Genomic DNA, 16698 nt, shown 5'->3' with positions numbered 1-16698 from the left:
CTACTGCTGGTCCCAGCAGCTCCTGGTGATCGGCCACCACCTGTGGGCACCAGCTCCCCATGGATAAGCAGCAGTGGGGCATGACCATAATGCCAAGGACATACACTTACTTCATCTGGTAGATAGAAAGGAGCCAGGAACAGAATCCCTGGAAGGAAAAAGAGACAGGATGAGACAAGGGCAAGCACCCAACCACCTCCCTGGTGAGGGACTGGATCACAACATATACTGGGGAAATATGCAGAGGTGGTGCAGTGCCTACGGCCAGGGGATAGAGCAAATGGAGGCAGTGCCCAAGGCAGCTCAGCAATGCTCAGCCCAGTGGCAGAGGCAGTTGCCTCAGGAGAAGCAAGGAAAACTCCAAAGAGATTATGGGAAGCTGAGCACAACCTCTCTTCCAGGTGGCAAAAGCCCTGAGGGACCATGTGACCTTCCTGAAAGTAGCGATAAGAGAATTTGTACAAGTGGGAACAAGGAGTCTGCTGGGACAGGGGTATAAAAGGACAGGGAAGTCTCTCTACAAACATCAACCATCCTGATGGACGTCAGATGCATATTTTTGGCTGCAAAAGGATTTGCAGAGGAGGCTGAGGTCAAGCATTAACCCACTGTTTCAGGGGTGACTTGCTGGACCTCAAATTCCTCTAAATATTAAGGAACATCACTGTAACAGGCTCCTGCTTCCAGAGCCCCCTTCTCTTCCCCTTCCATGATAGTCCCTAACATTCAATGCACTTTTTTACCACTCTCAAGTGCTGAGGTGGCAGTGCTGTAGAGTGCTACAGGATAACCTAAGTTCTTGTGCACTAACTAGCTTATTCCCTGTCACTCTGTATGCACACGGATTTTCAGACTTTCCCCTGGTGAAGGAGGATTGGGTTAGGAAACACCTAGACAGACTTGACACCCACAAGTCCATGGGCCCTGACAGGATGCATCCACAACAGCTGAGAGACCTGGTAGACACCATGGCAAGGCAGTTCATGATCATCTTTGAAAGATCCTTAAAGATCAGGAAAGATGCCTGAGGATTGGAAGAAAGCACTGTGCACTGGAATAGATTGCCCAGAGAGGTTGTGGAGCCTCCTTCACTGGAGATATTAAAGATACAATCTTGTGCCATAGGATGTGCTGTAGGATGACTCTGCTTGAACAAGGAGGATGGACCACATTGGTTCCTTTCAACTCTACCCATTCTGTGATTTTGTGATTCTGGGCTTTTTATGCTCTCTACAAACTTGTCCTCAAAACTGCTCTTCTTGCCTCTTACTGTATTTTACATCTAACCTGGTAGAGTTGAGATTTTCCTAGTTTGTGAACAGTTTGACTTTTTAAAGGATGTCATCTTCTAATAATCTTCTTTAATCTGCTCTTTAGTATGCTGGCTTTCCCTGTAGTCTTTCTCACTTATTTTTTGATGAGCAATATACATTTTCCTAGAGCATCAGGTACAGAGCCTTTAAACAGGCCTCCTGCCACCTGAAAGGACTTTGCTTCTTTCCTACCTAGATTTTTTAAAAAGTCATGAGATATCTTCATAGTTGTACCAATTACTATTTTTTGAGCTTTTGCTGCTGAAAAAGAAATAGAAAGAAGCAGCAAAATGTGTCTGTCTGTGTTTGTTTCCAGCAAAGCCCGGTGTGGTAGAGAGAAACAAAAGATTACTTTAGAGCCTCATCATGGTGGCAGAGGAGGAAATGTGGTGTGGGGGACTTTATCCTGAGGGGTGGGAAAGATCCTTGCAGGCATGCAGCCAGGCTCTGACCATGCATCATACTAGATCCCCACAGCTGCAAGGACAGCTGTGCAGTTGTGAGATACTTGCTGACAGGAGCATCTCCTCCAAACTGCCATTCAAAATAGATCCCTCAAAGAATCCAAGACGAATAACCCTCCAGCTTCCAGGAGTTCCCCACTGCTGAAGGGTGTCGAGAAGGAGATTTAATTTCTCACACTTAATTTCTGACCTCGGTTTCGGATGAAGAAAAGGACAGGCTGGGCGGGGACAAGCCCAGCCCAGGTTCCCACTGCCACAGCCACTGGCACTCACCACATCCTTGTTGTCAGCATCCAGAGGGCTGCTCTCTGATGGGGACTTCTCCTTCTCACTCTGCTCTCCATAGAAAAGCGATGTCAGGCTTTGCAGTGAGGGGAGGAGCGGAGGGTGAGGCAGAAAAGAAGCAGCAGACACGAGAGGATAAGCACTCTTGGAGACGTCTCTCCTAGGACAGCAGCCCAAGAAATGTCTCCCCCCCTTCCCTGCATCCTACACTGGGGCTGGAACAGTGATTACTGCTGGGCTTAGGACAAAGAGGTTGCATCTTTTTGCCTCCACACCAAGTCTCCCCAGCTTCTTTGTGGCCCTGACCCATGATGGGCTCATGGAGATGTAGCCTTAGCTCCATTACAAGGGACTGTTGAACCAGGTATTTTCTATTCCACTGTTTTCAGATGTCTCAAATGGTTTTACAGTAAAAAGGAATGTAATCAGAGCTTGCATTTTAAGTCTTGATTGCCCTTTGATCTCACTGGTGAAGGGAAGAGAAAACATCACATATTCATTGCCAGACTCAGCTCCAGATTCAGAGGCCAAGAGGAGCTGGAGGGGAGAAGGCAGAAGAGGGACTTTAACTGAGCTTACTCGTGTGGGCTGCCCAGCCTTGCACAGACTCCTTCTGTGTCCACCAGCTTGTGCAAAGGAAGATGCTTTGTTGCCCAAGGTGAGCTGTGCTCTGGCAGGCAGGCTGTTGTGGGCAGCACAGACCACCTGGAGATATGGTTGGGGCTCTACTTTTACCAGAACACTGCTTATTTTTGTGGAATTCTGCACCTAGCCCAAATGATGGGCCAGGCAAGTTGCTGTAGTGACAGTGAGGAACAGTGTTATTGCTGTGTGTCTCCCTGTGCCCCGTCCACCAGCCAGTCCTGCTCATCCCAAGAGAGTGGCATGAGAAGAGGCAGTGGCACAGTTCCTGCTGAAAAACAGCTCTTTGCCCTTGCCAGAACAGTGCTCACAATGGCAATAAGAACACTGTCACCAAATGCTAGAGGGAATGAAAGCTGGTCTGGGCTTTCCCTCTGCCTGCAGCAGAGGGTGGCTGTGTCTCCATGGGAAAGGGGGGCACCAGGCCATTCCCAGTGGGAAGGAGGGACATGAACACGTGCTGAATTCTGTGTGTCATGCTGCAGTGCTGGTCTTCCTTCCATTCCTCTTGAAGAGAATTGGAGCATCACCTGCAGCAGCTTTGTATCCTCCTCACCTGTCATTGTCCATCAGAAGTGCCAGGCGTCCGTAGTCCCAAGCCGCTTTCCGAAGACATGAGAAGATCAGAAGGAGAAGCTGGAAGAAGGAGAAGTGTTTAGCTGCAAGGTCTCACCCCATGGGATCTTCTCATATCCCTCCTTTCTGTGTTCTTGCAGAACCCAATGAGCCCGAGCTTGTGCAAAACTCTTATCCCAAACTGTTCCTGCTCCGTGATCTCACCACTGCTGCCCACCATAATGTGGGAAAAGCCCTTGGACCTCTGCACTCGTCCCTGCTCCCCAGTCAGGCAGGTGTACTGCTGCGCAGGCTGCACTGGTGTGTGGCTCTCAGTGTATGTGGGGGCTGCAGAGCCCATAGAAATGGCATCTTCCCGGCCCACTCACCAGCCAGAGGATGAAGTTGATGGCCAGCACAGTGGGCACGCCCCCAAAGGGCAGCCCCTCCAGGACAGTGCTGCGGGAGCGGGCGCTGAAGCACTGCTCCTCCGTGCTGTTCACCGGGGCGTCCAGGAAGGCGAGCATATCCAGCGAGGTGAGGCCAGCACCGTCAGGTGCCGGCTCCATGGAGTACACGCTTTCCATCGGCACCGTTGTGGGGTCTCACCCTGCAACACACAGGGCAGGAGTGTGGATGGAGAAGCCTTTGCCTGAAAAGGGGCCATGGCTCTTGCAGCTCTCTTTCATCAAGGTGTGAGGAGCTCACTAAGGGTAGGAAGGGGAGAGGATTGGTGATCTCACAGCTTCCCCAGTCACAGTCTCTCTCAGGGAGAGGTGGTTGGACACAAGGCAGAGGGTATCGCTGAAGAAATCTCACAGCTACTTCCTGCCCTTTCCCCACCCCATCAAACCCCATGCTATTTGGTTGTCTCTGTCATACCTGAGACAGATCTCTCACCACCTCTGCCCCTCAGTCCTGGAAGCTGGGTTGAGTCATGGCCACCCTGGTGTTGTCAGCAGGCAGGAATGAGAAGCTGAAGCATTTGTTTGAATTTCTGAAAAAAGTATCAATGATAATATTGTCAGCTGGGCTGCTAGGGCTGCACCTGCTTCTCTCCCCACAGCCAGATGGACAACCCCAACCTCTCCAGAGGGTTGAAGAATTTAAGAACTACTCTTGGTGCTTGCAGTTTCCAAATTAAATTTAAAAAAATATGGTGACTTGCTATTTTCTTCATTTCTGAAGCAGAAATTCCATCCTAAAGAAAAATTTCCACCAGAAGCCTAAGAGTGGCTGGGATGACTAGACCAAGGCTATGAGCCCAGAAGAGCTTGAGTCTTACCCCACTGCAATATTAGGCTGGCATCTGACTACTTGCATAGATGCCTTGAAGGGACGTCAGAAGCTGCTGAGCTACAGACACCAAGTTCCCCAGGACATGCAGACACATGGCAGTCCCTTTTCCTGTGCATATGGTGCAACATCACCTGAGCCATGGGCTTCAGTGTCTGCTAAAGACCGGCCTGTGCTGTACCTTCAGTTCTCCTCAGAGGTCCCTGTCCATGTATATATTCATCTGTCCAGACTATGATGTCTGGAGACATCACTGCCCAAGCAAGGACAGTTGAACATTACTGTGACTCTCAAAAGAACTGCCAGGTCACTTGAGATATGCCAATACTTCTCCAAAGGGCATCTCAGCAGACTTGGGGCTGATATTTGCACCCAGGTGTGGAGTGATGGATGGGCTGGCAAAGCCTCCCAGCAGTGCCCTCACTCACAGCCTGTCTCCCAGCCATGCCTGGGAGTCCTGTACTTTCAAGGGTCAGCATGGCCCCATAAGGATAATGACCGCTGACAAGGGGCCTTATGAAGAGACCTGCAAGAAGTGAGGGGGCTACTATGGCAAGCAGCAGCTGTTTGCCCTGGCTTGCCTGCCTCCTGCTTGCCACCTGGGCCACCAGGACCTCTAGCCAGGGTCTGCTCTTTGCTGTGGAAATGCTCTCAATCTGTTCCTCACCATGTGCATGTCTCTCTCTCTCCCCTCCTCCTGTAAGCAGCAGAGTCATTGCCATCTGGCATTTTCAGCTGCTAAATAATTCACTGCCTTTTTGTTAACAAGGAGAGTGTGTCTCTGACCAAGGGAGCTGTTAGACCATCAGCAAACAAACAAGGAGACCCTTAGCAACCTCCAAGTTCCTTCTCCATCACCACCACTCCACTACACAGCAATAAGATCCTGCAGCTTGTTTCTAGGCACCAGCTTCACACTTGTAGGAGGAACATCCTGTCAGGGGTGGCAGGGTGAGGGGGATTTTCACAGGGATCTGTACAAGTTGTGTTTCTCTATCAAGTCCTTGCTGCTATCCTTTTCTCTCCTGTGTTAGATATTTTGCTCCTGGTGGCCAAAAGCAATGGGTTCCTCTTGGAGATAGTGCTAGTATCTCCTGCTCCCAGCTCTCCTGCCCAGAAACATCCCGAATGCAAGCCTTCACCCTTCCAGCCCAACCAGCACATTTCTCTCCACACAGCACTGCCAGTATAATGCCAGACTGCACAGAGAAATTTCAGGAGCAGAAGATCCTTGAAGGCCCAGTCCCTTCTCTCTTAAGCACCTCCAACTCCAAAGGAGTCCAAAAGAGCTGTCATGTCATGCTCAGGCCTGTAAACACAGCCTTTGTAGTGTATCACAGCTCCTCTGAACCTGATCTCAAGCCACTCTCCTGCCCTTTCATTGCTCCTTTCATCACCAGATAGCCACAGAAACTCTCCTCCAAATACCCAAGTCACTTTTCTAGACCATTTGTTCTAGCTAGTCTCACCTTTTATGGTGCTGCTCTCAGAAAAGCTTATGCAAATTATATCGCTGCAGTGTTACCGTTAAAATAACTATTGGGGACAACCAGCTAAAAGTAAATCATGTATATGTTCTAGGAACAGCACGCAGCAGAAACAGCGAGAGGAGATTTCTGCTCACATGCACCAAGAACAGCTTAAACTCAGACCTGCAGAACATGTTCAAACTCCCTCTGGTTGGAGAGGTAAGTTTTTTGCTAGACAGAATGAGAAATCAGGGACAGAAAAATCAGAATCAGAAACAGGGTCACTGCAGGTCACACTTAAAGTCATTATTGAAATGCCTAAGCTAAATTTTCACACCATGCAAATGAGAAAATTCAGCATTTTGCAATATTCAATTGATGGCACTCTGCAGTAATACCTGAAAGGTTCAACAAAACCTACAGCATCACCAAACCATTCCTGTTCCCTGCTATGCCACTGCCATTGTGCTTTTCCCAATCTTTAGGGGCCAAAGGAACAAACACTGTTGTGAATAATAGAGCTGGATGGGTGCCACCTCCAAAAGGTGTCAGGACAGCTTCCCATTAGCTGTGTATGAGGCAGGGCCTCTAGATGCCAACCACAGACAGGTGTCCTTCAGAGCAACCACTATCCTGGAGAAGTGACAGCAATGGACTAGTCAAGAAACACAGGGATGTACAGGGTTGCAGGTGGGGAAAATGAAGCAATAACATAAAGGCAGATATTTCAATATATGGTCTATCCATGATAGGTCTTAGAGGAAAGATACTGAACCAGGATCAGAAAACATGTAGAGCAATTCCTTCTCCTCTTTGTGGCCTGTGAATGCACAGTGAATGCATGAGATTTGCCATTGAAACTGATTTGCAGGTTAATTTCTATGAAGCACTTTCAGTGTGTATAAGCTTTGTCTTGAATATTCAGTGCCCTCTTTGTTTTGTTGGTACATCAGCATATGTTTCTTCTCTCCGGTTGGGTGGGCACTAATCCAGAGAATCAGATTTCCAATTAAAAACAAGGCATGTCTTTTATGCGAATGTAATTTTTCACAATTTGTCTTTCCTTGAAGCATCCTGCCAGCAAACTCATTTGCTAGGGGATTCACGGACAGCTGGAGTAGCAAAACATCAGAACAGTCTTGAGAGCGTTGAGATGACTAAGCTGGGTTTCCTAGCATGCCTATGCTCATCCAGCCTCAGCATCCCACTCTGGCACAGGTGGGATTACTGACTTCAGCTGGCCAGAGGGTAGTCAGGGCATGGGGCTGTCGATGGAGCAGTCTGTGGCTACAGACTGCTGAGGACCTAGACCTAGAAAACAAGCATCTATGCTACCTGACTGCCTCTATATCCTTCTTCCATTACAAGTAGATCATGGCCAGGCTGTGGAAGGGAAAATCAAAGACTGCTGTAAAAGGAAGATCAGGTTCATGCCCTGGTGTGCACAGGACCAGGCAGGCAGGCAGGCCAACCTCCAGCATTCCACCCTGCAGGACTGCAGTGACCGACCTTGCAGGACTGCAGTGACAGGGAGGGCAGGAAACCTGAGCCATTGCCACTTACTCAGCATGGCTAACCAAGTACCTCAGGATGGGAAAAGGCTCGTCAACAGCCTGTCCTGAGCTCAGCATACACCCCTGCAGTTTTGGCACTGCAGGGCGGGTGACTTCTCCATTCCTGTAGCTTGGTGCAAGGGAGAACAGGCACACCACATCTTGGGCCACATGTGTCCCCAAGGGCTATGAGCACAGAGGGGATGGGACCAAAGACACAACCTTCCAAAACCCCACAGAGGTCCAAGGCATTGGTTCTCCCTTCAACATTCCCTCTTAAGATTAATGGCCTCAAGGTCCAAAAAGCAGAGAGAGATCGAGCAGCTTGTGGTCTGTGTGGTGAGCACCTGTGGGGCAGCAGCATCCCTGAGTCATTAACACTGGAGTGAATGCTGTGCCCACGCCCTGTCAGGGTACGAGACAGACAACCCACCAGCAGAAGGCCCCATCCTATCACCAGCAGGACATGGGACATACACCAGCCTGTTCTGTCAGCCTGCTGCAAATCAGATGCATTTTTCAAACAAGGAGGACCATATCACAAGCAGCAACATGGCTTGTGGTCTATGGAGGCTGGGGTTAGAAAGGTTTGGAGGCAAAGGACCACTCTGTAGCAACAGATGACCCCTAACAGGTAAAAAACACCTGCTCAAATATTAGCTTTATCATTGCCAATGAAGATATGATCACTCAGAGAGGTCATGAGGACTCATGTTTCATTGATCCTACTCCATCTCATACACATACCCACCACTCAATGAGAAAATGAATGTGAGTGCCTGACTGCTTAAGAAAAAACTGCTTAAAAATGGTATAGATAAACTTCATCTTCCCTACCAGTAAGCTCTGGCACTGCTCTCTCACTGAGGAGTACAAAGCCAGGCTCATTGCCAGCCAGGGCAGGAAGGCTGGGGAAAGAGCCAACCCATGAGCCAGGCCCTGGGGATGCAAACCCCACAGCGAGGTCCTTCCCCTCAGTGGTGAGCCTGCCTTTGCACTGCTGCTCCTACCCCCAGTGTGTCACCATTCCCAACCTGCCCTGCCAACACTGTGCATCTAAATAATGTAACCCACTAGGAGGCTGAGACTGATCCCATTTTGGGGAGCTAAGCAAGTTTTTCTGCTCTCAGGATTGGCAGGTTGTCACTACCTTCAGGAAACGGTGTGCAGGGTCATGCTGCCCCAGGGACTCACCTGAAACCAATACATACCCCTCTCCTGCTATGTGTCCCTGTGGTGCCTGCTACATTACCCACAGCTCCCTGCCCTCCCCTTCTTCCCCAGCACCATCACACAGGGCAGGTTTTTGGCACTTGGACAGACTAAATTCCATGAAGTTTTTGAACAGAAAGGCATTCCAGTCCCCTTGGGATTCTCTGCAGGACAATGGTTGTGGCCTTCCAAACAGCCACCTGCATAAGCCCCTTCTCCTGCAGGTATGCTGTGGAGCGAGCAGACCAATGCTGACTTGCTGCAGTGCTCCTTGGAGGGACAAAGCCAAACCCCAGGCAACCAAGAGCAAACAGTGCTCTCAGCACTACAGCCAGGGAGATTTGTTTGGGCCAGTGCGTAGGAGATGTTGTGCAGAGAGCAGCTCTTCTTCAGCCTCCTCCACACATGTGCAAGCCAGAGGCTGTTGGAGCCAGCACACTGAGACTGGGAAGGAAGAATCGGAGCAGAATTTATTTATTCCACCCCCAGCCATTTTTGCCACATTTGACTAAGCTGCCAATGCAGGTTGGCTCTAACCCATATTTGGTTTGCATTTCACTCTCCCGCTGTGCACACAGCCCCTCACAGCACACTTTGTGTGTGCAGAGCACCAAGCAAACATGAACTAATGGAGCTGCAAGCTCTCCAGAGTATCATGCACCCTTGTTCTCTGATAAAACTTAAATCAACACTCTTCAGCACAAAGGATCACCAGGACCAACCCAAGCAGAGAGCAGGGCACTGCTGGGCTGCTGGAAGGTGATGGCTGGGAAAGGGAGATAGGAAAGGGACCTTATAATAAAGATGAGAACAGACTTTTTAATAGACCTTGTAGTGACATAGTTTAACTAAAAGAAGGTAGATTCAGACCAGATATAAGAAAGAAATTTTCTAAGTTGAGGATGGTGAAACACAGGCACAAGTTGCCCACACAGGTGGCAGATGCCCCATCCCTGGAAACACTGAAGATCAGGTTGGACAGGGCCATGGGCAGCCTTGTCAGGTGGAAGATGTCTATGCTCATTTCAGGGGCATTGGGCTAAAAGACATTTAAAGGTCCTTTTCAACCCAAACTTTTGTATGATACTATGACAAAGCCAGGGTTGACTTCAGAGAAGCAGCTGACATGTGGGAAAGGGGAAAGGTATCATGCTGGGGTTCTCAGTTAACCTATACACATGCACACACACGTCCATTCAGAAAAACAGTATTTCAGGAAAACAGTAAAGAGACACCCTGGTGCCATCAGATCCCTGCTCTAAGCTGAGCTGCTGCATTCTGTTCACAGTCCCCAGAGCAACCTCTGCACTTGGAATTAATTAATGATGATACATGCAGATGAGAACAACTCCCAGCCCCTGCTGCCTGTGTGACTGAGGGATATGGCAGCAGCTGGACTTAGGGAAAGGTTTGAACTTCCCTGCAGAGGCTATCTCCTGGTTCCTTATCGCCTGCCAGCTCCAAGACCACAGCATGTGCCCCCATGCACAGCCTGCTTTGCAGAGGCAGCTCCCATTTGGATTGAAGACCAAGGCAAATACCTCTCAGCAAGGCTGCAACTGTGGCAGGATGTCAGGCAATTACAGGCAGATTGCTTCTTCTTCCACCCAGGTTACAGTGCTCACACAGGGAATTTTAAGGTCTTTATGAAGAAAAGTGCCACCTTCACTGGGAGAAACACTCCCTTGTGGCAACCTGTGTGTGGGAAATGCAGGCACAGAGAGCTCTCAGAGTCTTGCACAGATAGGCTCAGAGATAGAGATGTTTGACCTAAGACCATGCAGAAAGCTTGGGGAATTAGAACACTAAAAGTGAAACAGACATAAAACAAGAATATAAGTTTGTAGTTTAAGTAGAAATATGTTTTAAGCAAACAGAAAAATGTATTACGTACGCAAAGCAATATGTTAAGTAATATAGTAAATGATTTTCAAGTTTAGCAATAGAACCTGTTATAAAGTAAGTTAGGAGTTTAAGATGTATCAAAGTAAGTTTGTGAAGTGCTATATGATTGGTTGAAAAATGACACATTGTGGCAAAGCCATGAAAAGCAAAGGATTCGTTTAACAAGATACTAGCAAGCTCCCTAGAAGTATGTGATTGGCTAAAAAACTAACATAAGCCATTGTAAACAAGAATTAGGCAGCTTCTGATCTTATGGCATTGGATGTAACACCTTTAATGTCTCACCCTTCTATGAGGCTGGCGCCATGAGGCAATAAACCATCTTTTTAAACGTCTCGCAGTTAACCCATCTCTTATAATATTAACCTCCCAATACCTGAACAGAAACCAGGAGTGGCTGTGCCCAGACCAAAGCTGTAATCATGAGTCACAGGCACTTTTCACAATGCCACAAGGTGCCAGGTGCACTTTGTTTCCTGGAGCTGGGGAACAAGACATGATGGAAATAGGGAAACGGCAGCTCTTTCTTCCCCAAGTCCCTTCCACTGTTTGGAGAGCAGGACGCAGTGGGAGGCAGAAAGGGAAGTGGGAGGTTTAGCTGATGCCTTTTATAAAGCCACCTGCTGCAGAGACTGTTAGCTAAGGGAGCAGCCAGCCCAGCTGGAGCCATCACCCGAGGGAACTCCACCTGAGGGCAGAGAGGAGACTGGCGAGGAGAGGAGTTGGGCTGTGCATGAAAGGCATGCAGACTGGGAAGCCCAGCATCACACTGTTTGGGCCAGGCAATTCTGGTGGCTTTGCACTCCAGTGTCCTGCCTGGCCAGGACAGCATGACACACCTGGGGATGGCAAGGACCTCACTGCTGAGTTGGTGGAGAAAGCAGGCACATTCCAAGCCCTTGCGCAGCTGCTCTCAGCTGCTGAGCTCCAGCCAGCCTTCCTCACAGCTGATGCCCATCAGCCTGCTGCACAATACATGGTGGGCTACCAAGGGCCTGGCACTCATGCTGCTGGGCACAACTCTGCTCCATTCCAGCCAGCTGCTGTCTGACAAGGACCTGGGAGCACCCTCCCAACAAGCACCCTCATCACACAGCTTCCTAGGGCCAGTGGACAGTGCTATGGTTATCCTGTTGATCCCCTTGTGCTGGGTCCAGGCCTGCACCTTCCTTCACACTGCTCTGGGGGATGCCCTGGTGCCTGGCTGCCCCCAGCGTTTCCACCCTTCACTCCTCCCCATCTTCAAGGAGCCACAACCTCCTCCACAGCTGACTCTGCTGCAGAAACAAAGAAACACTCCTGCCCTGCCCAGCTCCCCTCTCTGCAAGCACAGAAGCTTCCTTCTGAGAGCAGTGGATTACAACACTACATACACACACACACACACAATATGATTTTAGAGCATCTAAAATCTAGAGCAGAGCTAGAACATTTCTATTGACTGTGCTTGGTGCTAAGAGCAGAGCGAGGTTTGGACTGCAGCAGGAGCCCATAAGCATAACCACACACCAATGCTGGCCTGGACAAGGCTTTCCTCCCACCTCTGCACAGCTTCTGATTTTGGGTGACACCATATGACTGGGATGAATCACGTTGCCCTGGGAGCATGGGAGCTGGCAGCACTGAGTTGCACAAGTGGGGATGGCCCCAGCAGCCGTTGTGCCAGTCACAACCAGCCATGCTTGTTGCATCCAACTGTGCCAGAGGGATTAGCACTCAGCACACTGGTTTGAGTCAATAGTGCATCAAAGGGAAGAGAAAGCTTTTGATGGTGTACACCATGCAGGGCAATCCTGGCGCTGCTTTTCACCGGGGAAGTGGAGGGAGCAGGTAGTCACTCTCCTCTAGTCACTGGGGCACTCATCCAGTTGTCTCTGCAGCCCACACAGCTTTGGGTGAGATGAGAGGAAAGCTGCTGCTGCAGCCAGGAAGGAAGGCAGCTCTCCCAGGCACATGTGGAGCTGCAGACATGTGGCTCTGCAAAGCATGACTGTTTCGACCTCCTTCCGGTGTGACAGGTGCTCACGTATGGTGACAAGACTTGTCCCCATCACTTGCATAATCCCCAGGAGTTCCCCTTCCCACAACACTCAAGCACAGCTGCAGTCATCTACCTGCTGCAGGGCAGAGCAGAGCAGAGCAGGCAGCCCATCACACCCACCAGCCTCCTCTCATCTCCTCCATGGAAAGGATCTGGGGAATCAAATGGCCCTGGAGCACCAGAGATAAGAAGGAAATCATAGGACTCTTGGGACAAGAACTGGGGCTCATAATCCCCACCCAGTTCACACCTATCACAGACAGGTGCCCAGCACAGGGGATGAATGGGACACAGATGGTCAGCAAACAGACTCTGTTGTGCCAGTGCTGCAGGCTGGCACTGCCTGTACCCACTGTGCTGCTGTTCTGCCCATGCCCCTGGCCAGCAGCTGCCCACACCAACGCAAGGGGTGTTGGGAGTGACAGACGCGATGGAGAAAAACACAAGAAATGAGTTTTTTCCCTTCAGGTAGAGAAGTGTCACATCTGGACAGTTACAGCAGCCAGGCTGGGAAAGGGACAAGGCACAGGGAGAAGAGAAGCCGTGGGCTGGGAGGCACAGCCCAGAGGATGTGAGACAGATGGCAGATTTGGCAGCGGGGTGGTCACAGAGCGACCTGCAAGCTTTTTCTGCTGCAAGAGCACACAACACAACACTGCGTGGGGGCTGCCAGCCCAGCCTGGCAGGTTTGCTGGGGGGATTGCATCCTTTTAAACATGCTGCATCCAAAAGGCAGCATCAGAGATGCTTCATGGGCAGTTCAGCCCTCTGTCTAGGATCAGGGGGAAAATGGAGGGAAGGCAGAGATTGTCCCTGGTTTCTCTTCACAAGGCTACCTTTCCTGCACACAGGCCCACACAGGCAGCTCAGGGAAGGGCTGGCAGCTCCTGTGCCAATTTGCCCACTCTGCCAGCAGCACAGAGTCCTCAGGCAGCCACCCCCTGCCCTCCACATAAACACTGCTCACATGGAACAGAAAAGAACGGGAAATTAAACATGAGGCACTGCAGAAGATGGCAGCAAAACGAAACCTCCCCAAGCTCATGCCTCCTTGTCCTTCCAGGGTAGTTTGGGCACAGCGGAGCCAGCACTAGGAATACAGCTGGCTGAAGAGATTTGGGGACCCAGTGTCAGCAGGATGGTATCTGTCTCTGATCCCCCCCATCCTGCAGGGACCAGTGTCCCAGCAAAAGCCACTGCAAGCCTCTCCACAGCCCGGCAGCTATTGAGGCCCTGCCACAATTAGGAATCAGACAGGTTCCGTGTCCATTTTAGAAGAGATGTTTGGAGATGCAGCATTGATATACAGGTGTTTGTGGAATGGCTAGGTATCCTGGCCCAGCCCCAGACAAGGCTCCTGCTTTATGCCTGGCTTTGTATATGCTGTTCTCCCTTCCTGCATCCCCACCCAGCACATCCCAATTTGTCACCATGTACTGTGGCTCTACACTGAACACCCTGATCCCACATTTGGTCTCTGCAGCACCAGCAAGGCATTTACTAAATGAGTGAGGGTCTCCACCTCCTCATCCACTATGTGACTGATCTAAGGGGCAGTTTGGTGCTCACTGTGCTTCACAGCTGCTGTCCCTGCTCTGGAAAGCATCTCCCCAACAGGAAACACCTCCAGCCAGTTTGGGAAAATGCAAGGTGAGAATGCATGAGACCTCTGCACAGCTGCCCTTCCCAGACTGGCTCCCTGGGGCAACCGCTCTTCCAGGAAAGCATGGGCACATCCTGCAGTGAAATAACCCTCTGCTTCACTATTGCCAGCAGCACACCTGTACTCACCAGAGATAAAAATCTGCGCAACCACAGATGCTATGGAGGCTCTGGCTCATCCCAACATCCTTGTGCCAACCACAGCTCTGGGAGGGTGAGCAGAGCTCTGAACAGGCATCAACATTTAAGTGAAGTTGAATCCCACATTGTTGCTTTTTACCTGGGAATACACTGATACCTGCAGGACACACTGGTCTCCAAACCCTGCCCAGCTGCTTTCCATCCTTCTCCTGGCAGCACAGCTCTGTCACAGGGCACATGAACATCATGCTGAAAGGAAGGGACCAAGAAGTAACAACAGCCAGGTGTGAGGAGCCACAGGAGGACACTGGAAAGGCTCCTCCTAATGGTCATCATGTCTCAGAAAGACCCAGTGCTAACTGAGCTGCAGGACCAGACTGAACCCAAGAGCTCCAACAGTGCTGCTGCTGCTGCTGTGCAGAGCACCAGGCTGGCCACACACAGGGCATGGCCACAAAACCCAGCTACCCAGCTTAGCTCTGTTCAAACAGGGAGAGATACCTGCTGACACAAACACTTTCCCTGCTTTCTACCTCTCAAATAAGGTGAGCTCTGAGGAACTGAGAGCTTTCCCCAGTGGGTTCAGGGAGCACACCATCCTCCAGCACCAAGAGCAGAACTGGAACCAAAGGCCAGCAGGGTCCCATCAAATGCTTGTGCAGCATTTCTCCTGCCCCAGGGGATGGAGACAACACAGCACTGGCACGGAAGGTTCCCATAGGCAGCTGGGAAGATGGATGGATATCCCTGAGTATTGCTTCCAGCTTGGACTTTTAAGGCTACACATGCACGGAAATTTATGCTGCCTCCAGGATATTTTCCATAAAACAAAAACAAAACAAACAAAACCCAAAACAACACCAAAACCTAAAACCAACTCCCTAATAACAAACAAAAAACAAACAAAAAAAACCTCCCAAAAAGCAAAAAAACAAGGCCCAAAGAACATCTCTTCTCTGCTGAAACAAACTGCAACATGCCTTTTGAGAGGGCTGGAAATTCACCTTCTCATTATGGAGGGAAAGAAACCCTGAAGCTTAACTCTGTGCAGGGACTGTCCAAATAAAACAGCTGGTCCTTCAAACGTAGCTGCCAGGATGAAGGAATCCTGGAGCCTGGAGCACACATAAAGCTGTAGTCATCAAAGTGTATGTATGTACCTAAGACAAGACTTAGGGCATGGTTGGAGTTTGTCTAAGCTCAGTTACTAAAGTTTTCCACAGCGAGCTTTTTCCAGCCCAATATGTAAGATATAAGAGGACTGTATTTGCAAAGACATCCATCCTCTGACTCCTGAAATGACTGAACAAAACATGAAAGTCTTTAAAATGCACAATTCTCAGGAGATTACACAGCCACTACCACAATTATTATCAATATTCCCTTTGTTTGGGGTTTCTTTTTTTTTTTTTTAAAGAAGGAAGAAATTGATGAAATTTCATGGAAGAAAACATAAGAAATTAAAAACTTGGATAAAAAAAAATTAAGCTTGATGAAAACTTCCCAACAGAAAAATCAAATGAAACTGCTTGATGAGAAGATTAGCAGCAGTAATATGAAAGGAAAAAGCAATAAAGAGGACTTGGAACCAGAACAAATAAAAGAATTATGACTCTTGGAAACATACACCTGACTGAAAAGTAATCCGATTTTGTCTGAACGAAAAACTTTTTAAATTAAAAAGACAGCCAATTTAAAATTGGAAGTTCTTAAAACCTACATGATAAGGCCTCAGATCCCTCTCATCAGTGAAAAATAAGTCAGTAGAAATTCATGCAGTATGTCCTTGCTGCCAGATCTGCTCAGTGGCTGAAAACCTGGAGCTAAAGCCTGATGAACTGCAAAAGTGGTTCTGAGAGCTGCAACCTTTCTTGAAAGTAGAGAGGAAAAAATGTTTCCATTAACTTAGTACATGGATTAGTTTAGTAAAAGTTCTGAAAAATTACTGTAGGTTAATGCAGGAAAGCCTGGTTCCCTTTCAAAGCCTAATGAAGATCAACTGTGAAAGGACAATCTCTACTAGTTCTGAACTCTTAAATGTCAAAAATAATCAGGTTATATCGCTGGCTATATTTTGTATCTCCTATAACAATATTTTTGTTCCTATGATATAGTATTATAATACAATATAGTATAGCAGTATAGTATTGTTAAATTCAT

General features: G+C 49.1%; 1 protein-coding gene across 3 annotated transcripts in view; it reads right to left on the bottom strand.

Annotated features, from left to right (window-relative positions):
* TMEM63C (transmembrane protein 63C) overlaps positions 1-16698 on the bottom strand; it is a 31201-nt gene that overhangs the window by 9355 nt on the left and 5148 nt on the right. For all 3 annotated transcript variants that reach the window (XM_088167407.1, XM_088167406.1, XM_088167408.1), the window contains exons 2-6: positions 4142-4256; positions 3649-3869; positions 3261-3340; positions 2051-2138; positions 111-148 (exon numbers count right to left, since the gene is read on the bottom strand). In XM_088167407.1, the coding sequence (XP_088023533.1) occupies positions 111-148; positions 2051-2138; positions 3261-3340; positions 3649-3846 (404 nt within the window). In that variant the 5' untranslated portion in view covers positions 3847-3869; positions 4142-4256. The remainder of the gene's footprint in view (positions 1-110; positions 149-2050; positions 2139-3260; positions 3341-3648; positions 3870-4141; positions 4257-16698) is intronic.

This window comes from Sturnus vulgaris, chromosome 6 (genome assembly GCF_052056855.1).
Source record: "Sturnus vulgaris isolate bStuVul1 chromosome 6, bStuVul1.hap1, whole genome shotgun sequence".
Taxonomy (NCBI): domain Eukaryota; kingdom Metazoa; phylum Chordata; class Aves; order Passeriformes; family Sturnidae; genus Sturnus; species Sturnus vulgaris.
The sequence above is the reverse complement of the archived record's forward strand: the minus strand, read 5'-3'. Positions and strand labels throughout refer to the sequence as shown.